This window comes from Cheilinus undulatus, linkage group 9 (assembly GCF_018320785.1).
Source record: "Cheilinus undulatus linkage group 9, ASM1832078v1, whole genome shotgun sequence".
NCBI classification, from domain to species: Eukaryota; Metazoa; Chordata; class Actinopteri; order Labriformes; family Labridae; genus Cheilinus; species Cheilinus undulatus.
The window spans coordinates 6,340,708-6,367,651 of NC_054873.1; the positions used below are offsets into that span (position 1 = coordinate 6,340,708).

Below are 26,944 nucleotides of genomic sequence, written 5' to 3' on the forward strand. Positions count from 1 at the left end.
TATCCATGATAGATATGAGGAGGTCACTCATGTTTCTACTTACTTTATTGCAGAAACTTTTCCCTGAAATCAAAGGCTATCAGTGAAATAAAATCTTACAGCTATTTAAAACTTTAAAAAACGGATTATTTGACCGTGTAATAATGCTGTATTCATTAATTCTGTACTTTTCAGTACAAACAAAACTTATAAAGTATCAAGAAGCCTTTTTATCTTTGTGTTTGGAGTGGTTGCCCAATAGAAATGAGCGTTGATGTTGAAAATATGCTGTAAATTATTCAAAATCTTACATTTAAAGAATCTAAAAAGATTATTTTCTGAGTTCTGATGAAGCCTTGGGATTTATTTGAATGATTGGAGTGAATAGAGACAAGAAACAGGGGAAAGAGACGGGATGATATGCAGCAGAGAGCCATAGGTTCCAGTAAGACAGAGCAGTAAAAAGTTGTTTAAAAAAAAAGTTCACTTAAAAATCCAACATAAAGAGTTTTTTCCAGGATTTTCTTTGGGCATTAGAGGCTTTTGCACTATGACTGAAGTTACCCACTGAGTTAAAGAAGTCCTGGCTGTGGGGAGCAACACGAAAGGGTGACGAATTGAACTTTGTGGAGGAGAGCTTTCCCAGACTGAACGGTCAATTTAGCTCTATTTTTATGAGTTTAACATATTTTTAGTTTAAGTAAACAGTGCTTGATCACTCACAGTATATAGTATAGTATTTTGTTCTTGTACTCAAATTATGGAAATTATCCCTTCATCAGCAGTTTTTCCAGGAATGCCTATGAGCATTAGACACTTTTACAAAACTGAACAAGCTGTAATGGCTCAGCATTTTTGTTGAAACTGATTTTATTAAAGTTTTGAAACAGTTGAAATAGTTTTTTTATGTAATCATCTGTCGTATGTTGATGTTGGGTGAACTTGAGTCGTAAAAGTCAAACTGCACTGTGGAGACTCTTCTACACTTTAAAAATTCAATTTAAATTCAACAAAAAAATATGTTTAAGTAGTTTCCAAAGCTACATGATCTTCTCTTACTGTAATTTCCCTTATTTATACCAAGTACTTTAATCTTGAATATTTATACCTAAATTTTAGGAAATTTGTTTGTATATTTTGAGTGATTTGCTCGGAAATTTTTAAGGCATATAGGGATATATTTTTTATAAATTTTGAGTATTTCATTGAAGAAAATTTTCTTTACATTTTTTTTCATAGCATTTTCATGGGAATTTGGTGGTTTATTTGGATGTATGGAGGAAATTTCTTAAGAAATTTCCCGGCATTTTCTTTGAAATTTGGGCAATTTCTTTTTCAGTTTTGGGACTTTGGGGGTGGGGTGTTAAAGGATTTAATGGAATTTCAGGTTATTTGTTTGAGAATTTTGGAAAGTTCCATTGGAAATTTTTGGGGAATTTGAATTTTTTTGGTATTTTCATGGGAATTAGGGAAATGTGTGTGGATGTTTAGGGAAATTTGTTTGGAAATTTTGTGGAAATTTAATTTAATGCATGTGTGTTGATTTGAATTCTGGTGGATTTTGTAAGTTTGAAAGTTTTTGAGATTTTCTTGGAAAAATGGGAAATGCATTGGAAATTTTGGGGAGTTGGGGTGGGCTTTGAAATTTTCTAGAATTTCATGTAAATTTCAGGGAAATGTTCAAGGGAATTTTCTGTCATTGTCATTTTCAGGTATGTATTTGTAATTTTTGGGGAATTTGATCAAAAAAATTTAGGTGAATCTGTGTAACAATTTTAAGGAATTTCAGGGGTACTCTTAAGTTTCACTTTTCACACATTATGGGGATATTTGAAGAAATGTTGGAGTACTTTGTAAGGGATACTTTAAATTTTTAAAAGAATTTTCATATAAATATTAGGGTTTTGTATTCTAAGGAATTTGAGCTTGAAAAGGAAATTTTTCAGGAAATTCAGAACTTTTAGTGGAAAATTTGTTCATGTCTTGCCTTAAGTCTTATAAAAATAAAACCGACTTGACCATACCTCTCTAAGTGACCAACACCATTCCTGACTGACTGAAGACAACAACTGAACAACAAATAGCTAAACCATCTGCTCTAAAATCAATCCAGTGCTGTATTTTCTGTAGAAATAAGAACTTCAGGAGATTGAACTACTTCCTGTTCAAAGATAATGCTGAACTTTTAAACTCATTAGGTCTTTCTTATCCCAAATATATGGCAGATAGCAGAAAAACATTCCAAACAAAATCTCAGGCCTCAGGACGATGAAGGACACTACTATAAAAAGTGACCTCCTGGGGCACCAGCTGGCCTGGTGGTCAAGTGGGTGCCCCTTGACCAGGCCTGGTTTGAATTTGGAACCCAGGAAGTTATTGTGAATTACCAAACGATGTTTTCCCATAATCTGGTTCCATTTGGCTGGGGTGGCTTAGCTGATCTGGAGGCCCAAGGCAGGGACCAGTATGAGGCCCCTTCTCCATTTTGCTAAAACCATTCATTGCAAGTTAACAAAATATTTGGAAGAGTCACTTTTCAGGTAACAAAACCAGGAAACAGGACATAACCAAATCTGAAATATGAATGCCAACAAACCCAACACTGCTTCATGACCTCTAAGAAGAGCATCAAACTTGCCACACTGTGATATCTGAGTGTCTCTAGGTCAGATTTACCTCATAAATATGATCAAATGTGTGCTTATTGATGCAATATCCTTTCTTCTGTCACAAATTATACGTTTCTATTTATTCAATGCCTCTTCCAACACAGTAAAACACCAACTGACTGTCTACAGTTTGGCCCATTATTTATATCTAAAATATACATCTCAGTCATTGTGAGTAATTCTAGATTTACACCTTATATTTGATGCATACCTTTTTGGCTATTTCTTTAGGCGTCCTGGGGCAAAGCAGACAGATTTGCCAGATCCAAATCCATCCACCTCGACGTTTGTGCCAAACCAACCAATCGGTGTCATTTTGAGAGAATGAGATGGTAGCTGGGGTTTAATCATATTAGCCTTTTTTTAACGGCTGCCTCCATTGTCATGATTAGCTCAGATGTATCTTTGTATCTTCTCATGATGGGTAAGATGTCAGAACTAGACAACATTTCTATATTAAAACAAGGGCACTGAAAGCTTTTCACGATGGAAAAGATGTTTTTGATGTTTTTTCTTCAGCATGGATTTGTGATCATTATGGGTGGGGTCTGCCGGGGTATCCAATGGCTGCTGCTGTGGTAGCTATTAGCCCAGCCGTAGCTGCAGGAAAGTGGCAGTTTAATCAGAACTGGACTACATTTTCTTTTAAAACAAGTGCAAAGAGTCACGCCGAAAGCTTGTTTTGGCGGAGAAGATGTTTCTGCACATCTCCCGACCAGCCTTGGCATGAATTTTATTCACCGAGAAGCTCCACCATCCACAACTAAGGCAGCAGTAGCCCGTCAGCTCAAGAGCTGCACATGCATACAACCTTATTTTGACCTGTCCGCATATCTCAGAACGTAAATACTCGCTAGAACTTTCTAAGTAAAATCTGATTAAACTTCCATTTAGGGTTAGGATTAAGGTAACAGTTAGGATACCAACAGTTAGAGAAACCCGACCTGCTGTGTAAGCTACGTAGATAATGGAGGTTTGTAGCTAACATAGCTAAAGCTAAGTTCACAAGGCATCTACGTTATTTATGTAACTAAGCTAGCTTTGGCTATGTTTTCTAAAGCTAACTTAGCTATAGATAACAGCTATGTAGCAAACTTATCCAAAGCTAAGCTCACAAAGCAGCTATGTAAGCTTTGTAGATAGCTCACGTTGTTAAAGCTAACTCAGCTACATTATCTTGTGTAGTCATGTTAATTACAAAGCTAGTATAGCTCATAATTTAACTCTGGGTCAGACCTCCAACCTTTTTCTCAGTTTAATTTTTTGTAAAATTTCATTATGGGAGCTTTCCCACATGAACGTGAAATGTATCTATGCAGCAGATATATGAAACAGTCTATCTGGAGTGTCAGGTTAATGCTTAGAGGCTTGAAACTGCCGATGCCCATGCATAGTGGCTTTGCATGCAGAGTACGTTTAACCCCAACCCTTGGTCTTTTTTCTGCGTGCTGCTCCACTCTCTCTCTCTCTGGTTTCCCTTCATGTTCATGGTCTAATTTACTAAAATGCAAGCACATAACCCCAGAAATATATCTGTAAATAGAAAAAATAGTGACATTCTGGTCCTTTTTCAACACTAGGCTGCAGTAGAGCACTAAATAGGCAGTGTTATTCAGCTAGAAATTTATAGAAATATTCAGAAAATGTCTTATTTTAACCTTGCATTGCAAGGACACCTTGAGTGCATAAAAAATACCTATAAATAAAATGCACTATTATCATTATTTAAAAAGGAATCTGTTTCAATCAGAAATTTTAGACTGAGCTTTAGTATGATCTTAATACTCTTTTTAGGAGTTTTTAGCAGCTACTGACAGTGTCTGGCATTTATATTGAGACTAAAATATGACATAAAGAAGCAAATAAGACCATCAGCAATAAGACTGACTGGGTGCAACACAATAAACAGCATGCTGAAAGACAGACTGCCTGAAAACATCCCTCAAACATGCACAGAACAAGCTCAAATGGACATAAATCATCCTGTTTTGTCCACAGAGGGGCGCCAAAGTGGACATAACAATTCCTCACAGGAGCTTTAATCAACATTTTGCCCCTTGAGATGGTTTTATTGGAGACTTTGGCCAAACTTTTCATGTTTGACATTGTCACTACTGTGCACACGCTGGTAAAGCTCGTCTTTGATCGGGCTGTAGAGTATGAAGGTGTGTACCACTAAAAGAACCTGTAGGTATGAATGTTTCCACTCCACTGTACAAGGCTGTGTGCTGTGTGTGGTTACAAACACAGGCCTTACAGTACCTGCGCTAACACAAACTCTTGCACTCACACTGCGGAGCGTTTTCTCCTCCAGAGGCTTCAAGCGTGATCTCTGAGTGTTTCTGTGTGTGACTGCTGTATCAATGTCAACTCTGTTCCTCTGCTCAGCCTCTCTAGAGGCTTTTGGAGGACAGAGTGTGGAGGTGGGAGTTGGTGAGGATTGGGGGGGGTCTACTGGATGCCCATGCTGTGTTTATCTTGGCAGGCCTGCAGCCCCTCCCTCCCTAAACGTCCCTGCTCCTGTCTGTTGTTGGAACAGACCGGGGCCTTATTGGGCCCTGCCTCAGCTGGGAGCAGAACATACCACAGTGACCGAACAGGAGAACAGCAGCCGCCCCTCAGACTGAATGAGCACACTGTGGAGAGAGGGGGTCTGCTGTAAAAAACTATGAAGTGGCTTCAGTTTAAATGATGCATTTAAAGAGGATCTGCTCAGTGATTGGACAGGGAGAAATGAGGAGTCCAGGGTTTGGATCATGCTGGTGTTTTCTGTCAGTGCATGGCTCACTGAGCGCTGGTTTGAGTTTCACATTAAATATGTTTGGAAACCACAAAAGAAAAAGCAGCACAAACATCAAAACAACCTGAACAATCCAGATATGAAGAACTGCAGAGTTCTTGTTTGCTACTGCAACCCAGGTTTGTGTCATAACAACTGAAGATTCTGATAAAATCGTGGGAAAGTTTGGAGTAATGAGAGGCATGTTTAAGTTTGTGCTGATTTTCAAAACAGTCTGGCAACAGACCGATCATCTCTGACGCCATGTATTTCAGAACAGAACTTTCTAGACAAAATCAGATTAAACTTCCATTTGGGGTTAGGATTAAGGAAACAGTGAGGATACCAACAGTTAAAAACCTGACCTGCAAAACCTGATTACAGAATGTAAACAAACAATCTGCTTACAGGAAAAAAGCTCATCCTCTATTAAACATTCTAACATGTAGCTTATGTAGCTCTGTTAGCTGCACAAGCTATGTAGATAACAGAGTTTTGTAGCCAACATAGCTAAAGCTAAGCAGCTATGCATCTACATTATCTACAAAGCTAGGTTAACTTTGGTTATGTTTGGTAAAGCTAGTTGCTAAAGCTAACTTAGCTATAGATAGCAGAACTATGTAGCTAACTCAGCCAAAGCTAAGCTCACAAAGCAGCTATGTAGATATGTTATCTATGTAGCTATGTTAGCTTTAGCTGCATCTGTGGAATTATGTGGTAAGCATAGCTCATCAGCTTTAGCTGAAGTGAGCCACTGTTCGTGTAATGACTTCTAAAACGGGCCCACACTTAATTTAACTCTGGGTTAGACCTCCAATCTTTTCTCTGTTTAATTTTTGAAATGTTTCTTAGTCTGGAATCTCTGCAATGTGGTTATTTCATGAATGTAACTGCCAGACTTTGTTTATAAATAAAGTTTGTTTAAAGAAAATAGAAAAATGAAAATTGTACCTGCAAATAACAGCTCAACTGTGTTTTGTTCCCCCAACTTTGTCTGGAAGGCACATCTCACCCTCCAACTGCCTTCCAGTCAGGTAAAATCAAACCCCTAATCCAATCACCAGTCAGCTCTGCATAAAGCACACATACTTGCTGCTTCCCCAGACAACTATGCTAGCTTGCTTGTTAACTTTCATATTAGGCATAAGTTTGTTAATATCAGCTTGGTCAAATATGAATAATGCCCTGGATTAAAACAAACAAGCAAACAAAATCAACCCAGTTGAATCTCCTTAGGAAATTAGGAGAAGTGAATTTATTTGGCATAGGCATTTAGATGCCTTCTAGGATGCTTTGTAACTTATTGTAAAGAGCCCTGCTGATTTCAAGGAAGCTTAAGCCATGGTAGAGACATGTCAATGTCTTCCATGCTGTTTACACTGTCAGGCAGAGTGTGTGTTATGGATAACTGTAAGGCAGCCAGGAATAGTTAGCGCTAGAATAAGCAGTCTGGAATACATAAACATGTCCCTACCATGTCTTTAGCCACATTTTCTTAATTTGTAAAGGAGATTCTACTGAGTTGATTTTGTTTGCTTGTTATTTTAATCTATGGCATTAAAGTAGCTAACATTAACTAACTTATCCCTAATATAGAAGCTAGCAAGCAAGCTAGCAAGCAAGCTAGCATAGTTGATGGGGGAAGTGGTTAGCTCATGCACTTATACAACTAGAAAAGCACTCGGAGAGTGCAGACCTCCGCCATTAGCCCTGTCTCCCAATAGTGAAGAACCCTTCAGAAAATTCCTGGATCCGTCCCCATGTGCCCCCCACCACGGCATTCGCCGATTACTCCCTCTCTGGTGGGGTGGAAACACAGTGAGGCAAAGCATTGGCTTCGCTACGTGTACCAATAGATGCACCCATGGTTTCACCAGGCAACTGGAAGTCATGGCTTAGAGTGAATATTCCTCTTTTCCTCCCAGCATTGTGAGTATTCTCGCTACAGTTCGCTGTCTTTCTCTGTTACGCTCCGACTCGTCTCCTTGACCGGGTGTGAGTCTTTCAAAATCTATAAACTCCAAAACTTTGAATAGAAACACACCCAAAAACTGCTGCACCAAAAACTGCTGCTGGGATTGAAGTTACTCATGTCCGCCATCTCCTGATATAAAGTGGTAAATGCGCAGACCTCCACCATTAGCCCTATCTTCCAATAGTACAGAATCCTTTAAAAAATTCCTGGATCCAGACGGTGATCTGGATCAGTCCCAAAATCTAATCAGTTCTTCCTTATGCCATTTCTGACATTTCCTGAAAATTTCAAATCCGTCCACAACTTTTTGAGTTATGTTGCTAACAAACGAACAAATGAACGAATGAACAAGCCCACCCGATCACATAAACTCCTTGGCGGAGGTAATGATGACTGGTGATTGGGTGAAATGTTAAGCTCGTGACGTCACCTGATTGGATGGCAGTTGGAGGGTGGGGCGTGCCTTCCAGGCCAAGCTGAGGGCACAAAACACCATCAAGCCAAATTACAGCACTTTCTTTCTGACATATATGGCATCTCAGATGAGGATTAGGGCTGTCAGAGATTTACAATCTGCAGGCAGACCCCTTAATCCTGCAAAGAATTTCAGCATCTAACGTGCAACCTTAACTAAATTTTTAGTGTGGACTATTTTGTAAAGTTTCCACAGCCTGTTATAATCCCCTTGTCTGATCAATTCAAGCCATGCTTTTTCCACAGAAGTTGCCAGAATTTGCCAGAATCTAATTTTGTTGCAGCAGTGTCATAAAAAACTGAAGTTTGAGGGAAGCGAAAGCCAAAGTGCCAAGAATTACTCACAAAAAAACAACAAGTAATGATGCCTCCTTACTCCAGGGCGGATTGGTCCATCCATCTTCATCTGCTGTTTGATATTTCCGTCTAAACTGGGCCAACACTCACTCTCAGACAGATCTTAGACAGCAGGGCAAATATTAGTCCTAGCATACTGTACATCCTGGATCAGTGGAACTTAGAGAATGCTGACAGCCCACACACACACACACACACACACACAGACACACATCCTCAGTGATAAAGCTTGTCTTCAGCCCAAAACTGTCCTACTTTTTACCTCTGTGTTAAAAATATGTGAGTCTGCTGAACATTTATCAGCACACGCTCTGAGACTGTGAGCTTCACCTTTATTGGCTGTAAACGTCTCTGTGTGGCTAACTGGGTGCATTTGGAACCCGTCCTGGAGCTTGTGAACGCAGCACAATGAAGGTTCAGTTGGTGCTCGCAACGGTTTGGTGTGTTTGACTTTACTGTACGTCACAGCCTCGGAAAGTTGAGAGAAAATAAGCAATGTGGTAATCAGAGCCTGACAGATGTGGGTTTGTGATAGAGAGAGTGATGTTTGTGGACTGAACTTTCCAGTTGCTGATATTAAACAATATTTAAGGTCTGATTTGTCTTTGACTGGGGGAGAAAAACCTTTAAAAGGAGTGTGTGGCCGTGGGAGCTGTACAATTATTTCTTTGTCTGAATTAGTGACTCTGCCTCACCATCATTTAATGGAAATTTACAGTCAACCAAAAAGAATCAGGATTTCAGGCACACATCCTGAAGTCTTAATTCACTGACCTGGACTTTAAAACTGACTTCTGCCTGTGAACCCTGTGGTATAGCCCATGTATTGTCCTGGCAGTCTGATGTGAGAACACAGAAGGTAATAGTCAAGGTTGTTCTAATTGAGTACGTTGATGTAATAATGATGTTGTTGACGTAAAATGAGGTATCTCTGCTACATACCGATCACTGCTTGCCTAGTTGCCAGTTTTTCTGATTTTCCAGAACAGAAATAGTAATAATTATCAAAAATCCTCCTCTTTCACATTCTACCATGGTACCATCCCTGCTTAAGTAAATAACAGACTATTTTGAGTCAAAGGAGCATGTGCTAAATAGATTTCCTCTCATTGTGTGGGGTATTTGTGAAAGGAAATAAAATGCCATGATTTAAATATCTAACAAATATCTGCAGTTTATGTGTAAGAGAGCCATCCATCCAGATAAATGGATGGTTGCATGGATGGATTGATTGATTTATGCATGGATAGACTGATGGATGTATGTAAGGACTGACAGATGGGTGAATGAATGCATTGATGGTTGCATGGATGGAGGGATGAATGGATGCATAGATGTTGCATGGATGGCTGAATGGATGGATGGTTGCATGGGTGCTTGTATGCATTAATGTTTGGATTGATGAAGGGATGGAGGACAGATGGATGGATGGATGGATGGAAGATGGATTAATGGATGGATGCGTGGATGGATGCATGGATGGCTGAATGGATGGATGCTTGCATGCATTAATGTTTGGATTGATGAAGGGATGGAGGTCAGATGGATGGACAGATGGGTGGATAGATGGACAGAAGGAAGATGGATTAATGGATGGATACATGGATGGATGCATTGATGGTTGAATGGATGGATGCATTGATGAATGTTTGGATTGATGAAGGGATGGAGGGCAGACGGATGGACAGATGGATGGATGGGCAGATGGAATGATGATGGATTGATGGAAGCATGAAAAGTGAATATAAATTGGTTGGATGGGTGGATTGATGGACGGGCAGAAAGATGGATGAATACATACATTCATAGACCAACATATGGATGGACTGGTGGAGAGATAGACAGCAACAGACAGACTGAAATCTGACCCTCATGCATACACTAAATGCTAGTATTAGTTAGCATACTTGCTACAAATGCCAACGCCAGGGTGCTGATTTTATTAACAGTCATATCAGTGTTGGATGAAAAAGTCTGGGAGCAAACAGAACTATTTAGTATTCAACCTAAGGGGAACGTGAGTGTCTGTTTCAGATTATTATTGTAATAATTCTAATTTTTTTTGCATTGTGTTGTTGTAAATCAGGACGGGCTTCAGAATGTCTTATGCTAGAGGTAGAAGTAATGGTTCCAAAGTAACCACCGTTGTGGCAACATGGATTTGTATCCTTGGTGATGGTAATCCTTTTAGTTGTTGAGTTCTTTTAGATAAGTTACCACTAAACAACCCTTAGTATGAAGTCAGGAAAGCAGCCAAACACCTCAGTGAGTTTGCTTTATTTCTACCTCTCATAAATGTGTAAGTGGACACGTTTATGAGGGTTACTGAAGTATTTCTGATTGATGGAAAAACTACATTTACCATCCTTGGCATGATGTCATTTTCATAGCTAAAGAAAGGTTTAAATTCAAAGTAACTCAGTCACTGAAAAAAACACAAATACAGAACAGAACAGAATATAAAACTTTACATGCAAAGAAAGGAAATAAAGTTTTAATGAGTATGAGTAGATTTATTTTAACACAGTACAAAGACGTGCAGAAAGGATGGTTGTTGTCAAGGTGGAAAAAATGCCTTAGTTCATTATTTTATGTATGAGTTGTTAAACAAATGGAAAAGCATTTGTAGATGAATGAATCACACTACTTGGTCTCAGCCTGAGTTATTTTAGTACCAAAGACATTTCCTGTTAGACAGAGGGGCTTTCACCCTTCAGTGAGCATGTATGGCATTTCTAAATGATACTGGAGACTTTTGAACGTCTATTTCCATTTAGTCTAATGAGGCTGATGTCATAACCAAACACATGGACTGTCCTGAATCACATGGAATATGACTGTAAGTGTACAGGAGTTAGGAAAAAAGGACACAGTAGCATTCAGAGGCAGAGGAAATGATCATAAACCCTCCTACTCATTCTAACACTCACTTGACTGTTCATTCATTCTGTGATTCTGGTAAAGAGGAGTCACAAACTCACTCTGTCTCAGTTATACACACATTTTATATTTGTGAAATCATTCAGATTAATGCAACTTGAAGCCACATGAGTGATACAAAGCTTGGACAAGCCAAATCTCACCCAGCTTTTAGTTTCTTTCAATTTTGCTGACCTTTCTGTTATCTTTTATCCAGCCAATTTAACACAGGTGTTTGGGTATTTGGGTGTTTTTCAGGCAAAGATGACGCCCCTGCTTCCCCTGTGTGTGTTCTTGCCCCTCATCTCAGCAACAGTAATGCTTGAAGACCATGACGGTAAGTACAATTTTATTAAATCTTGTCTCATCATCATGATCAGTCTGCTGAAATGCCATACAGTGCCTTCAAAATATGCATTTGCCCCTTTCCTCGTTTCTTATTTTTTGTATATTTGTCACACTCAAATATTTCAGGCATTTCATGACTTAAAGACTTAAAATCACTGAGATAAAGAAGTATAGTTTAATTATTATTGTCATTATCATTGGTGAAGGCCATTTAATTATTAGAGCCCACTTAAACATAAATATCAACTTGACTTATTTTAAAAGTTACTTTCACGCCTCCTTTTGGACTTATTTTTTTATCTTAAATTCTTCCAAAGATATAAGATCTCCCTAAAGAGCCACAAGCTTCATAATAGTGTGTTTTTTTTTAAAGTAGTTGAAGACTGGTGTTGCTGCAGAGTTTTACCTTGTTTTTCACACAGCTTGGATATAGTATGACTTGTGTTAAACTCCTGACTTTCTGGTGTTTGAGGAAAGCTGAAATAGTCCAGTATCTTTGCCTTAAATCTCTGTTTAGTTGACAAGGAGTTTGTGAGAATATATGTCTATGGTTATATCGATTTTCTGATCAAGAACAGTTCTACTAGGTAAGAGGCAGCATTGTTCACTCAGTTCTTCTTAGCAGACTGTTGCAGATTTCAGTTATAGGGGCAGTCTTTATATGCTCCAGGATAATTTATTAATTAATAATTTACTTTGAAGGTGCAGTAGTTTGTGGTGTAATTTCACTCCCCGGCCGCTAGTTGGCGGCAGGCTGGCAGTTGACCCTTGCCTCTTCTCTCTTTATATAACAAGATCCCACTAGACTTCCAGTCTGAGCAAGCCACTTGCTTGTACCTACCCAGCAAAGCCACTTCTGCTGCATTCAGAGTGGATATGTGGACTTATCTTGGCTTCCAAACCATTAAAGACGGAACAAACTTAGACTGCAAACGAACAAAAGTCACAGTTATTGATTCTGGCTAATAACAAAGAAACGCATTGGTCCAGACCAGACAGCCACTGAAGGTCCAAGGGGTTGAGCATTTGAAGAACACTTCTGTGAGTGAATTGGCTTCTTTCAGGCTTGTAGGTTAGGATCTGACTGAGTCCAGAATTACGTTATCCAAGCTAGCACCAGCTATCAGTTCAACCAAGAAGCTGAGGATGCCACAGAAAGCATGACTTGATAAGCAATAATGTATGGAAAGACAAAGTTGTTGGGTTGCAGGAGCTTGCACCTTGTGAAAAGTGGGTCACCAGAAAAAAGTCTGGGTTATTGTATGTCTGTTAAGGGCAAGGCATATTTTTTTTTGCATGACATACTACCAAAAATCTTTGCAATCAATATATACTGTTAATTAACTTTAACCTGTCTTTTCTAGCCTTGGATGGCACGTTGCGTGTCAGTATCCCAATGGAGATGCCTCTCCGTCCTCTGCTTGGCAGCAAGGTAGTGGTCCCGTGCTACTTCCAGGACAACACTGTCAATGACCCTGGGGCCCCAACTATTGCCCCGCTCTCCCACCGCATCAAATGGACCTACGTCACCAAGGAGAAAGTTACCACCATCCTGGTGGCATCAGAAGGAAAAGTCCAAGTTGAGACAGAGTATTTGGACAGAGTCACCATGATCAACTACCCTCTAGTGCCCACCGATGCCACCATTGAGATTACAGAGCTCAGGTCCAAAGATTCAGGCATTTACCGCTGTGAGGTGATGCAAGGCATCGAGGACAACTATGACACTGTGGACATCCAGGTTCAAGGTATGAATTTTACTTAAGTTCAGTTATTATGTCAAACACAGCCTCTAAAATTCTCTCAAACAAGAATATATCAGGAGGATCTCAGAACGCCTTACGTGAAGTGTTTCCAAAAGCTTAAAAGCTTTTAGTGTACATGCACATCCCTACAACTGTCAAATAATAGAGAAAGCTTAAAAATGTGGATCAAGACGACTTAAAAAGCTGTAGCATCTTGGTTGGGCAGAAACAAATATCCAAAGTAAACGGTCTTGTCCAACTTGTAGTTCTCAAGCACAAGAGTTGTTTGAAAAGACCTTTGTAAAAGTTGGTCCAATAACTGAAGAGGTATTCCTTCATGGCTTGTCTTGTTTTTTACTACTTTCTGTACAGGTATTGTGTTCCATTACCGAGCCATTTCTACCCGCTACACCCTGACCTTTGAGAAAGCTAAAGCTGCCTGTGAACAGAACAGTGCCACAATCGCAACCCCTGCCCAGCTCCAGGCTGCCTACGATGATGGATACCACCAATGTGATGCTGGATGGCTCTCTGATCAGACTGTCAGGTATTGATTTACTGATTAATCAGTACTGTCCTGTTTGGAGGAACTTAACTTTTAGGGACGAAATGACTAAAACAAAACATACAAATGCTTCACCAAACTTCTATAGAATTACCATATAGCTAATTCAGGAATGCCATGGAGTGAAACCCTGCCATGTAATTGAGATCAGCTGATCTCATGCGAGCCCTCATCAGCTGACAGCCAGCTAATTCACTTCTAAGAGAACTATAGAATAATTGCACTCATGCTCTCTTATTTATGCCTCTCTAGAACTGCCTACTCTTTGCTGATCTCTCTGTAAGCTGCTTTTCGCAACTCTCCTCCACCCCAGCTCCTCCTTAATCAATGTCCTTCTGTTGTTATTGATGCCTGCTCTGCTCTAGGTGTTTTTCTGCTTCTTTCCCTGCCTCGGGCTTTCCTTGAAGGCACAGGAAGAGCAGGAATGTATGCTGTTCCTGCTTGATGCCTCCTACATAGGTCTGGAAAGGGCAGAGGGGTCCTAGGACAGCCACACCACTGTTATGGGATGTGTGATCTTGACAAAGTGGTCCTGCCTGAAATAAGACATTGAAGGACACAAGGTTGGCACTAACTCTTAAATTTAGTCCATCTTCTGACTAACATCTGTCTTGACCTTTAAGGTACCCCATCCAGGAGCCCCGTGAGCGATGCTATGGAGACAAGGAAACCTTCCCTGGAGTGAGAACCTATGGTGTAAGAGATGCTAATGAGACCTACGATGTGTACTGTTTTGCTGAGAAGATGTCCGGTAGGCTCAATGATCAACAAAATAAGAGCAAGAATTTTCCACAACTGTTCACTGTCATGACTGACATCTGACTTTCCTCCTCTCTCCTACCAGGTAGTGTCTTCTACTCCATGTCTGTGGAGAAGTTCACCTTCTATGAAGCCGCAGATCAGTGTACTAAACATGATGCCCGCCTCGCCACCACTGGAGAGCTCTACCTGGCATGGCAAGGTGGCATGGATGTGTGTAACGCTGGCTGGCTGGCAGACAGGAGTGTACGCTACCCCATTAACATTGCCAGGTCTCAGTGTGGAGGGGGGCTCCTGGGAGTGAGAACTGTCTACCTATTCCCCAACCAGACAGGATACCCCTACCCAGACTCACGATATGACGCCATCTGCTTCCGAGGTAAATTCTTCTACTCTAAAACACTATGAGATACCAGTTTGCAATGTTCAGGCCAATTCAGGAAGTATATTTGATATCAAATTCATCACACACTTAAATAACTTCGTCTCCACAGCTGGTAAAGATGAAGGCATAGTTCCCGTGAAGACCACCCCCTTTCCAGACATCATTCAAATGACCCCAGCCCCAGGTGTTTACCCGGGTGTCATCCCCACTCGAGGGGAAGAGGAGGGTAGGCGTGGTGAAGCTGTCACCCTGTCCCCACTGCCTGTCCCTCCAAGTGAGACTGACACATTCACCAGAGTGACTCCTGTTTTACTTGAGCCTGGACTTGGAGTGATGGACCTATATGCTCCCATGGGTCCCACAGGTATGCTGAGAATAAACTTCATTGATGAGTAAAACCTTACTTTATCCTGGTAGAGTTTATTTTGAAGGTGTACAAAACTGCAGTGGCAGAAATATGGATGCACAACTAAAACCTAGATCTAGGGATGTGACCGCTCTTAAGGCTGGCTCTACATTCTTTGATTTTAGACCCAATTTGCAGCCCAAAAATGGTAAGGGCACAGTCCGATTTTATGCTTGTTGCAAGTCCTCAAGTATATGGTGTCAACAAGGTTATTTCCTGCTCCCAAGCTAGTCAAACTTTGCAAATATTGCAGATGGGTTGGGCAAATTCAAAGGATCATTCTTCTGAAGCTATAAGCTAAAATATTTGCCAGGTCTGAGAGTGGATAAACTAAGCATCATTTGAGGAGACCAAGACAGCAGCAAGTGGCGTGGAATATTTGTACTGCAAGCCAGTAAACAATGGCTGCTGGTGAGGTGATTAGCTGGGCTGCAGCAGATTAACCTGACACACCAGATAAACTGTTTCACAGATCCATTGCATGGATATAGTTCACATTAATCTGGTTAAGTTCCCATTCAAAGTGTTTGAGAAGGGCAGGACTTTAACAGTGGAGTTTGTTTGTGGGTCAAACTCATTTCGAGGTCAGTCGGAAGAAGTGCAATAATATAATCTCTGCCCAGAGATGCTTTCAGACTGGCTTTTTGCTTTTGTTTTGGTGAAGAAATGTAACCCACTTTGGATAAAACTGCGGCTAAAGCATGACTACATCTAGGCTAATGGCTACACTGGCGGCAGCCATTGTATATACCAGCTTATAGTACTAAACCTAGAAACTATTAACCTCGGCTATATCTATTGCAAACTCATGCTGAAGCAGGTTGGGAGAAAAGTGAAAACATCTTTTCCATCACAAAAACTTTCAATGCTGTTCTTTGCTACTTATTCCATATAGAAACATGGTCCAGTTCTGATAAAACTGCTGCAATACTGGGGTGCACCAGTAGTCAAGTGGTTAAGGCGTGCACCATGTACACGGGTGGCCCGGGTTCAAGTCCAACCTGTGGCACCATTTCCCACATCTCTCCCTGCTCTCTTCCCTGTTTCCAAGTCTATCCACTGTCCTCCTCTATCTAATAAAGGCACGAAAAGGCCCAAAAACAATGCAATACTGTATCTACATCTGAGCTAACTGCTACACCAGCAGCAGCCATTCCTAACAGCTTCCAGTACAACTAATCTCCAATAAAGCCACCGACCTGCTCTCCTCAAATGATGCCGATTGGTTGGGTCCATTCTCACAGTTGTTTCAGACTGGAGCTTTGCAAGATGAATCTGCCTGATGACAGACATGGAATATGACCTATCCTTCAGCAAGACTTGCAAGGTTTGACTAGCTTGGGAGTGGAGAAATAAATTAATGTCTTGTTGAAACCAGATACTTAAGGATTATTTGGAAAAATAATCCTTAAATTGCAGCAAGCCTCAAATTTGACTATGCCCCTCCTATTGTTGGGGGTACAAAGTGGGCCCGAATCAATGCGTGTGGAGCCAGCCTTAAGAGAGAAAGCATCTAGTTTTACTTGTACATCTTTTCACTGGCCAATCCATCTGCTTTGCAAGGTTAGCAGCAGCTAAAGAAACCAGAACTGGACATTTCTTTCTTAAAAGGAGAGCAAAATGTGGCACTTAAAGCTTTAACTATAAGAAATCATTTTTTTGTTCTTTTCCTGACTGGCTTTGGCAAGAGTTAAACTCACATACTGCCTGCACTGATAGCTTGCAATGATAGCAGCTGCCTGGGTTGTAATGGAGAAGGGTGACCTACAGTGTAAAAAACTCTGAGTGGTCAGACAACTAGATAAGCATAATACAAACCTGAGTCCATTTACCATTTACATGTATGACATGGAAACAAACATAACTGAGGTTATACCTTTTTTTTAATGTCCTGTCATCACGTCCTTCATTCTCATTTCCCAGGTGTGGTTTTCCACTACCGACCCATCACTGGTCGCTACACTCTGACCTTTTTGGATGCTGCTAGAGCCTGCCAGAACATCGGGGCAGTCATTGCCAGTCCTCAGCAGCTGCAGGCCGCCTTTGAGAAAGGTCTGCACCAATGTGATGCTGGCTGGCTCCGAGACCAGACAGTCAGGTGAGCTGGAGGCATGTGACTAATAGATGTAAACCAAATACAATGCTTACAGGAAGTATTCAGGCCACCTTCACTTTTTTCAATTTTGTTATATTGCAGCTTGATGCTCAAGTTGAAAAAAAAACTTATTTATTCTCAATAATCTACACTTAGTACCCCATAAAGACAAAGTGAAAACGGAATTTAAGAAATTTTTGTAAATTTATGAAAAATAAAAAAGCTGAATTATCACATTGACAGAAATATTCAGACCCTTTGCAAAAAAGAATAAGATAAGCTACACTTTGCTGTTTCTGTTTGACTAAAAGCTTTATAATTCGCCAACATCCTCTTTCATTCTAAGGTATCCCATCGTATCACCCAGAGAAAACTGTGCTGGTAATCTGCCTCACCTCCCAGGAGTCAGATCCTACGGGTTGAGACCAGCTACTGAACGTTACGATGTCTTCTGTTATGTGGAACGTCTGCAAGGTCAGGAGCTAAATCTCAACAATCCAATGCACTTTCCCATCTATCCGCCATATCCAAAGTGTTCTGAATTTTTATAAATGCTCCTGCTTTCTTTCAGGCGAGGTCTTCTTCACCAGCGACTATGACAGCTTCTCCTACGATGAGGCCGTGCAGCACTGTCAGAAACTCAACACCACCCTGGCCAACACCGGCCAGCTCTATGCAGCCTGGAACCAAGGCCTGGATAAGTGCCGTCCAGGATGGCTGATGGACCGCAGTGTACGCTACCCAATCACAACCCCCAGGTCCCACTGTGGAGGCGGTCAAGTAGGAGTCCACATCATCTATGCCTTCCCCAACCAGACAGGATTTCCTGATGAGCACTCGCGCTACGATGCTTACTGTTTTAAAGGTAGGAAATGGTTAAGTGTGAAAAAACAGGAATCTCTCCAATAAATAAAATCTATACACATAAAGTGCCCTAAAAAATATGCTCCATGGTGTAAAAAAAATCTAATTTACTCAGGTAGCACAGCTGATACTAGAGCAAACAAACCCTCTAGATCTTTACTGTATGTTGGACTCTTGATGCTGCTCAAATCTGCCACAGTTTTTTTCATTAAACATTTGTCAGTCTTGTCTTTCTCTCATTTTGTCTTTTTCAGCTGAAACTGCTGCCCTACCTGTAGAAACAGAAACCAGAGTAGATGTGACCACAGTGACAGTCGATGTTACCGACAAGACAACGGTCACAACAGATCACCTGACTCCCACTGGTAACATGGCTGCATGAAGACTGAAGTCTTTGTCATGGCTGTAGCTTAACCATCTTTTCTACTATGTTAAAGTATTTAGTCTGTATAATGCAAAATCTCTTCTGTTTTGTTTTGTTTTGTTTTTTAGTTGAAACTACTGTGCCCTTTGAGGAAACTCAGACAAGTGTATATATCACTACTGTAGAGGAGGTCATCAACGAGACAATCATCACAACTCAGCAAGTCGTTCCTACTGGTAAGACAGCTGGAGACTACGGGGGCCCGTTCCTGCCAGTACAAACTAATAAATATGACATAAAGCAGTGATTCTTTGAAAATATATGTATATATATTTACACCTATTTATGAGATGAAGTCAAAATTGTGGTAGGTAGTCATAACTATATGATTAAACAAACTTATGAGAGACAGCATTAAGAGGTCATAATGAAATAAAGGCAAAAGTATGAAGAAAAAAGTTGAAATACTAAGATAGCATGTTATAGTTAGTTAAAGTTAAAAATGAGAATAAGGGATAAAAGTCCAAGATGTAAAGTCAGAATGTATATTATATTCAGTAAGAATTTTGAACAAAAGACAAGCATGTGAAATAAACGATCAAAATTATTATTTCATTAAATTTTTAAACAAGATAATGTATTATATATTTAACAAATACATTTATAATCATAAGATTAAATGGTAAATTATGACTAAAAATTATTATTGTTATTATCATTATTGTTGTTATTATCATTAATATTATTGTTGTTATTAAAAGTACAGGTAAAGGAACAAGTGTTAGATTTTAACTCCAATTATTATATTAAAGAAACTGCAATGAGATATTGAGTTGGAATTTTGAATAAACAACTTATGTGTGTGATACTTTATTATCATAACTATATTGTCATGTTTTTGTTGTATCTATCTGTACTATTATTATCAATATTATCAAGGTTATATTTAAAAGTCATATTTATCTGACAAAAAATGTTAATTAAGAAAAAAAAAACTTCGTAATGAAATCAAAAGTTGGAAATATAACATTAACCTAACATTTATAAAGTGATAAAGAAGTTTCAAAAGTCGCATTAACATGAGGGAAAGTAAAATTCCTGAGATCAAAATTTATTATGAGATAAAAAATCAGAGTTATTATTGTTAATCTTAAATTTGGGATATAAAGTCTGACATTTTTTTTAGATAGAAATCCAAAATATAATTTCAAGTCAAAATTTTAAGATTAAAAGAATTTTTTTTTTTAAAGCTTAAATTATGAGGTCCATCAGAAAAAAAAGATGAAATTGCGAGGAAGCAAGAAACATAAAGAGTTTAAAAGAGATTTAGCTTATCAGTTAAGAGTGTAAATAATGAAAATGGTGAAAAAAGGAATTATGGAATATTATTTCATCACTATAAAGTAAGGACACAAGGGTGAAAAAGGCAAAATTTAGAGCTAGAAAAAATGGATATTATGAGGCTAAAAGTCAAAATTATCAGACAAACAGTTTTGACTTGAGTTTTGAAAAAAAAAAGTCAACATAAGGAGTTAAAAATTCATAGTTAAGAGATAGAGAATCAAAATAAACAGTTAAAAAACAAAAATTATAAAATAAATTTCAGTCATTATAAGTAAACTTAATGGTAATAACTTTTAATCTGATATTTAAATTTTTCTATTAGTAATTTTTGACATCCTTGTCAGACCTTTTCTGTCGTATGTATGTTTCTTTCCCACATTTACAACTTTGAAATAGGTTTTTATTCATCATCAATGGCTATTTATATTTTCATGTTAATTTTCAGTAACAGTCTTCTGTAGAAAAGGACTATGTAAATAAAAACACATTTTACTTTCACGTTAATGTATTCATGTTTTTGTTTTTTTTTGCAAAAACACTGTATTTAGATTGCTGAACAGCATGTAATAAAACAGCTAATGCTTCTTTCCCTTGTTCCTCAACCAGTGAAGACAGTTTTACCTCCACCTACGGTCCATGTGGATGTCTCCGGTTCTGGTTCAGCCGATCACTCAGCCAGCGGGGAGATCTCAGGAGAGTTCAGCACCTCCACCACCAGTGGAGAAGTCTCTGGATCAGGACAGGAAGTCGTCTTCAGCGGACGCACTGACATCTTCTCTGGAGAGGGGTCGGCCTCTGGAGGTCCACAGGAGGCCGAAGGAGGCAGCTCCGTCATCTTCACATCAGGAGAACCAGGCAGTGTGTCAGGATCAGGGGAGCACTCTGGCACAAGTGGAGACATCTTTAGCAGCAGCGGAGACACGGTGATCATCATGGTGGACGGGAGGATGGTGGAGGTGCCCAGATCTCAGCAAACATTCACAGAGCAAGAGTTAGGCCGTGGGAGCATCGATTCCAGTGGGACTTTTGTGGAATCGAGCATGTCAGGATCAGGAGAAATGTCCGGGACTGGATCTGGTGGATTTTCTGGCATCTCATTCATCGACCAAAGCGCTGTTGATCTTACCATCCAGCCGTCTGGTGAGCAGGAAGTGTCTGGATACCGGCCCTTCCACAGCGGCTTCCCCAGTGGCTTTCCATCTGGAGTCTCGAGTGGAAGCTCGGCCTCTGGGGACTCTTTCCAGCAACGCGGAGATGTTGTCTACATCACAGACATCGATTTGATGGAGGTGACTGTGCCGCCACAGATGAGGCAGCCTGAGCAGGGCAGAGGGGTGGTGGAGGTGAGCGGCGAAGGAAGCGGATCAGGGATCCATCATGAATACAGTGGCACTTTGGACCAAAGGTTGCATCTCTCTGGCAGCGGAGACCAGGTGACCTACACTGAATACATGACGAGTGCTGGCCAATCAGGATACGACCAGGAAAGGGACCAGGAAGGGCACCCGGCTCCTACGGACTACGTGACCCCTGATACAGCCTACACCAGCCCCACTACAGCACCATCAGTGTCTTTAGCAACACCGTCTGTCGTGGAGCAGCCAGATGTTGTGGAAGGTATGAGGTTTAAGTCATAAATCATCAATGTTAGCCTTGTTTCTTAAAGTAGCTGCTTACATGACAACATTACTGCCATTAGAGAGTGGCTAATTACACAATACACCAGTAGTTCTCAACTGGTCTAGTCTTTTGACACACCAACAACTCCTTCATGAGAAATCACAAACAAGAAGAAGGGCTGGGATGTCTTCTAAAGAACATATGTGACAAGCAAGGCCTAAACACAAGGCCTTACAGCCTTACCATTGACCTTTGACCTCCAAAATGTAATCATTTTATCCTAGAGTCTAAATACGACCTGATAAAGCTTTCCTGAGACACTGCATTCACAAAGTTTGTAGACAATCTGGGAAAGTGTACTTGAGATTGCCTGTCACAAGTCAGGGGTGCATACAAACGCCATGACCTTTGACTTATGGCCTCGGTGGGACCAACTCCACACTGAAGTGCATTCATTTGAATACAATGTCACTGCAGTCCTTGTTGGTGTGATGGTCAGACAGCAGAATACTTTAGCCGATATAGTGTGGCATGTTCACAAGAATGTTCTGGAAAGCAAGGATGAACATGAGGCCCAGTGACCCTGACGTTTGACCTATGACCTCCAAAGTATAATCAGTTCATCAGTTTGAGCAAAGTTTGAAAGAAAATCCCTCACAGCGTTCTAAAGATCAGCTGACAGACAAACAGAAAACCAGATGTCTCTGGCCTCAGCTATCACTGGCAAAGAGACTTAAAAATGTTGATAGATTAAACAGAACAACTGATCAAAGAGAGAAAAAGAAAAGCACATCACAAAAGAAGCCTGGGAAGACATGCATTCAGTTTATTTCACTCACTTTCCCACAGAGATGCACGGTTGCATCTGGTTAATGTTGGTATCTTGGTACCTTTTTGACAAACATCAGCCTTCGTCATATAATGTTGCATAAATAGATATCCGTACCCATGTTTATCTGTTCTGTCCAAACAGTTTAATGCTACAATAGTTCACCTGACGGCTACTTCAAAACAGTGGTTCTGCCAAAAAGATGAGGCAGAAGAGGTCACCTGTTGAGTCTGATCTGTTTTTATGGTCAAACACCCCAGAAAATGTTGGCACGATAGGAGTCTTACCCAAGAAGAAGCAATGAAATGAGTATCAGTATCTTGAGAAATTAATGCATTATTGTGAGAAAAACACGCTTCTATCTTCAGATAACAAGACAGATCAAGTCAGGATCCTTAGAAAACAATCAAAATATATGAATGCTCTTTAACAGGAGGTTCTTTAAATACAGTATTAGACACTGCATTTATAATGAGAACAATACAACATGGGCTCTTAAATGTAGGCTTCATCATGATTTTGCTCTTGTCCAGACTCGCCCACAGAGTTGGCTGGGCCCCTGAAAAACTAAAAATGGGCCTCTCTAGTTTCACTTTATTGATGGTATTAATGCATGTGTGCTGGATCAGCAGCACTGGTGCTAGCATCCTGCTAACAGTGACTTTATTATTAGGACTAAAAGTGTACCAAGTTATTAATGGGATCTGGTGTTCAAATTATTTATTCATGCCACTTTTAACCTCTTTTCAAGTCTGCTTCCACCTGTTCTGTTTTCCACATTAAACCCACTTTTGCCATTTTTAGCCAATTTTTTGCTACTTTTAACCCACTCAACTACTTAAGCTGCTCATTTTGTTGCTTTTTGCCTCATTTATACCACTTCTCGCCATTTGTACTGCCCATTTTTGCCACTTTTAGTCAATTATTTGTCACTTCAAGCCAAATTCTGCTACTTTTAACCCAGGTTTTTTTTCTATTTCTTAACCCTTACTTGATGCTTATCCCTTTTTTCGGTCTCATTTTTACAACCTATAACCTATTTTTTGCCATTTCTTAACTGCTTATTGACATTTTACTGCCCATTTTTGCCACTTTAAGCAGATTTTTGACACTTTTAACCCATTCCTGCCACTTTTTAAGTGCCTTTCACCATTTCACTACCCATTTTGCCACTTGTTTTTAACTTTCTCAACCCATATTTTTTGTCTATCTTTTTCTTGCCTCTTTTAACCTCATCTTGCCACTTAACTGCTTTTCCCCATCCTTAATGCCTGTTTTACCACTTTTGGTCGATTACCTGCCACTTCAAGCCAACTTTTGCCACATTTTTAATTTCTTAAAATATTCTTTCTGCTATATACCTGCCACCATTTCATCCTCTTTTTCCCAGTCTTTAACCACTTATTTTTTTGCCAATTTTTGCAGCTTTTAACCTATTTTTGCCTTTTTTAACAGCTTTTCAGCATTTTACTACCCATTTTAGCCATTTCCCACCCTACACAGTGTAAAAACTGTCCCCTCTGCCATATTTCAATTTGGATTATCTAGCTATGCATGCTTACTTTTTGGCATCAAAACATAAAGGTTTTTTCAGTCGTGAATAACTTCCATGAAAAATAAAATAAATTACTTGATTGTTGAACTGTCTACATTACTCATTATAACAAAAAAATCCAAATCCAAATACTCCATAAAACATATTTTACATAAACACTGTTAATTTACTGATATTGTACTGCACAAAGCACAAACATTCCTGTTTCCTTGCTCCACATTTGAAAAAATAAATTAAATTGTCCATCAGAATGTCTTAACTTTAAGTCCCCTTTCTCTGCTGTTAGCCTCTGCAGACCCGTGTGATCCGAACCCCTGCAGATCAGGATCTTGCACCGTTCAGGGAGACGTTGCTGTGTGTCAGTGTCCTGCTGGTTTCACCGGTGAAGACTGCACCACACGTGAGTAAACCACAACATACTGCACAAGACTAGCAGGATAAAAAAGTAGAATATCATCATTTATACATGTTTACGCTGTTCTTCAGTCATGTGATTGTCTGTGTAGGTGTGCAGGGCTGCGCTGAGGGCTGGCTGGAGTTTATGGGCAGCTGTTACCTCCACTTTGCGGAGAGAGACACCTGGTCTGAGGCTGAGCAGCGCTGTCAGGAGCTCAACTCCCACCTGGTCAGCATCGGCTCTCAGGAGGAGCAGCAGTTTGTCAACTGTGAGTATTTACGCGTGGTTTTGTGTGCTTTAAACTTTAAAAGGCTGTAAATGCTTTTAGAGCCAAATAATGATTTTAAAGCTTGTAAACGTTAATGCTTGACAAATTTAGAAAAAAATGGCAGCTTTTGGGGGGGTGGGAAGCCAGTGAGGGATCAGCAAGTGGATAATTATAGTTATTGTGCTCAAAAACATGAACTGCTGGGCTGTGGAAGTCGACTTCCATGTTTTTTAATTGAGCCCTTGTGGGAGGATGAAGCATCCTGATACTACCACAGCCATTTAATCAATGAGAGTCTCCTAAAGAAAGGAATTTGTATGTTTATTCTACTCCTAGATCTGTTTTATTTATAATGTTTTTTTCATTATAATGCAGCCAATGGTCAGGACTACCAGTGGATTGGACTCAATGACAAAGAGGTGCAGAATGAGTTCCGCTGGACGGATGGAAGTCCTCTGGTAGGTTTGTTTTGTTAACATTTGGACTTCTTTACTGTACTATACTTAAAATAATAACAGTCCCCCTGCTGCTGCTACAAGGCTTTAAAAATGCTCCAAGCCTCCTGTTAGTTTTTTAATACATTATAAAATGTTAGTCCTCACTCTCTGACCTCTAGGCTTTCTGTAGGAAAACTCTAGAGTATACACAAGCCTGTTGCCAGGAGGGTTTGAAAGAAACCCCTCATCGCTAAAGATCCAGACTCTAAGGGCACACACACTAGGCAATCTGTACTGTGCCCTAACATGCTTGAGCCCCAAAGTCCAGTTTGTTTGACTAGAGTGAGTGTTCTGTTCTGTACTCAAGCATGGTCCTTGGCCCTGGCATGGATGGAAGAGGTGAGCTTTGGCACAGGATGATCATGCACAAGCACAGGTGCATAACTAAGATCAATATGACTGTTTCTCTCAACAATGGCAGAGTGTTAGGGAGTGCTTCTGACATAACAACTCAAAAAAAAAAAAAAAAAAAAGCCTGTTTTCTACATTATGGTGACTCTGATACTGTAGGTCAAATGCGTAGCTAGATTTGCAAATGCGTGCACAAATACGCAAATGCATGTACAGATCTGCAAATGCATGCAAAGATTTGCATGTCAATAAAAAAGATTTTCAAATTTGTACAAAGATCCATAAATGTGTGCAAAAATCTGCACATGTGTAGACAATCTTTAACTGTGGACTTAGTTTATTTTGGTACTGAAAACTTTTTTTTGCTTTTAGTTGTCAAAATAGTCACAAGTCATCAGTTACAACTGAAATCTGCCTTTTAATTGGCTGTCACACACACTTGACTTTTGCAACACTTCTGCCATGCCTGTATACTCAGATCTGTAAGTGTAAAGGCACTGGGTTTTGTTGCCCTCAGCGCAGGCTTACAGGCAAGGCTGCCTGCCTCATTGCATAGGCATCACACGGACAACAGTAGTTTATACCTAATCGAAGTTCCATATACATCAACATGAAAGGAGAAAGATGATCTTACTGCAAATACTATGGATTTTGAATGTCTGGCAAAAACTACATAACATTTAACTCTATTTCAGCCAGTCTCAGTTTGGCCTACCTCATGGAAAAAAGGTGGTTGAAGATCGCTTTTAGTCACAGTCTTAATCAACAAAATTAAAACTGAAATTCATTTCTTAGCAATCTTCAACAGTTATTTTCCTCATTTGTAAATGAGTATTTTACCCAATGTCAGACTTTCCTTGCTTTGTCGTTGCATCATAAGAAACCATACATTTTCTTTTCATGTTATTTTTCAATTCAATCATAACAAGCCCTAGCTTTGCAGAATGATCTGATCCCACAGTTATTTTCCTTTAATTTCTTTTCAGATTATATTTTCTGCCGTTTGCCTTTATACGATAGGAAAGCTAAAGAGAGACATCAATAATACGGGGGTAAGCAGGATAAGCCCCCTAATCGATCTTTTAACGTCTCACTGATGATCTTTTAACTTTCTCAGAGCTTTGAGAACTGGAGGCCCAACCAGCCGGATAACTACTTCAACTCTGAGGAGGACTGTGTGGTGATGATCTGGCACGAGGGTGGACAGTGGAATGACGTGCCCTGCAACTACCACCTTCCCTTCACCTGCAAGACTGGTCCAGGTACACTAATATGTTTTAGTATGTCTGAACAAGTAGGAAAGTGTGCATAAGGTGAGTACTGCAAAGTCTGGTTTTCTGAAAATGACAGGATTTCTTTGAGACCACGTGGCCAGACCAATTACAGGATAATAAAAGTCT

General features: G+C 39.9%; 1 protein-coding gene and 1 long non-coding RNA gene across 2 annotated transcripts in view; one reads left to right on the forward strand and one right to left on the reverse strand.

Moving 5' to 3' along the window:
* LOC121514701 overlaps nucleotides 1-26,944 on the reverse strand; it is a 56,141-nt gene that overhangs the window by 14,334 nt on the left and 14,863 nt on the right. The window lies entirely within an intron of this gene.
* The window catches only part of acanb (aggrecan b), a 29,945-nt gene that overhangs the window by 1,014 nt on the left and 1,987 nt on the right, over nucleotides 1-26,944 (forward strand). The window contains exons 2-17 of the mRNA XM_041794930.1: nucleotides 11,411-11,489; nucleotides 12,865-13,248; nucleotides 13,618-13,792; nucleotides 14,434-14,561; nucleotides 14,655-14,948; nucleotides 15,064-15,318; nucleotides 17,284-17,458; nucleotides 17,802-17,929; nucleotides 18,027-18,320; nucleotides 18,574-18,684; nucleotides 18,812-18,919; nucleotides 20,634-21,644; nucleotides 24,318-24,431; nucleotides 24,538-24,696; nucleotides 25,072-25,154; nucleotides 26,662-26,806. Coding sequence (XP_041650864.1) covers nucleotides 11,417-11,489; nucleotides 12,865-13,248; nucleotides 13,618-13,792; nucleotides 14,434-14,561; nucleotides 14,655-14,948; nucleotides 15,064-15,318; nucleotides 17,284-17,458; nucleotides 17,802-17,929; nucleotides 18,027-18,320; nucleotides 18,574-18,684; nucleotides 18,812-18,919; nucleotides 20,634-21,644; nucleotides 24,318-24,431; nucleotides 24,538-24,696; nucleotides 25,072-25,154; nucleotides 26,662-26,806 — 3,637 coding nt within the window. The 5' untranslated portion in view covers nucleotides 11,411-11,416. The remainder of the gene's footprint in view (nucleotides 1-11,410; nucleotides 11,490-12,864; nucleotides 13,249-13,617; nucleotides 13,793-14,433; nucleotides 14,562-14,654; nucleotides 14,949-15,063; nucleotides 15,319-17,283; nucleotides 17,459-17,801; nucleotides 17,930-18,026; nucleotides 18,321-18,573; nucleotides 18,685-18,811; nucleotides 18,920-20,633; nucleotides 21,645-24,317; nucleotides 24,432-24,537; nucleotides 24,697-25,071; nucleotides 25,155-26,661; nucleotides 26,807-26,944) is intronic.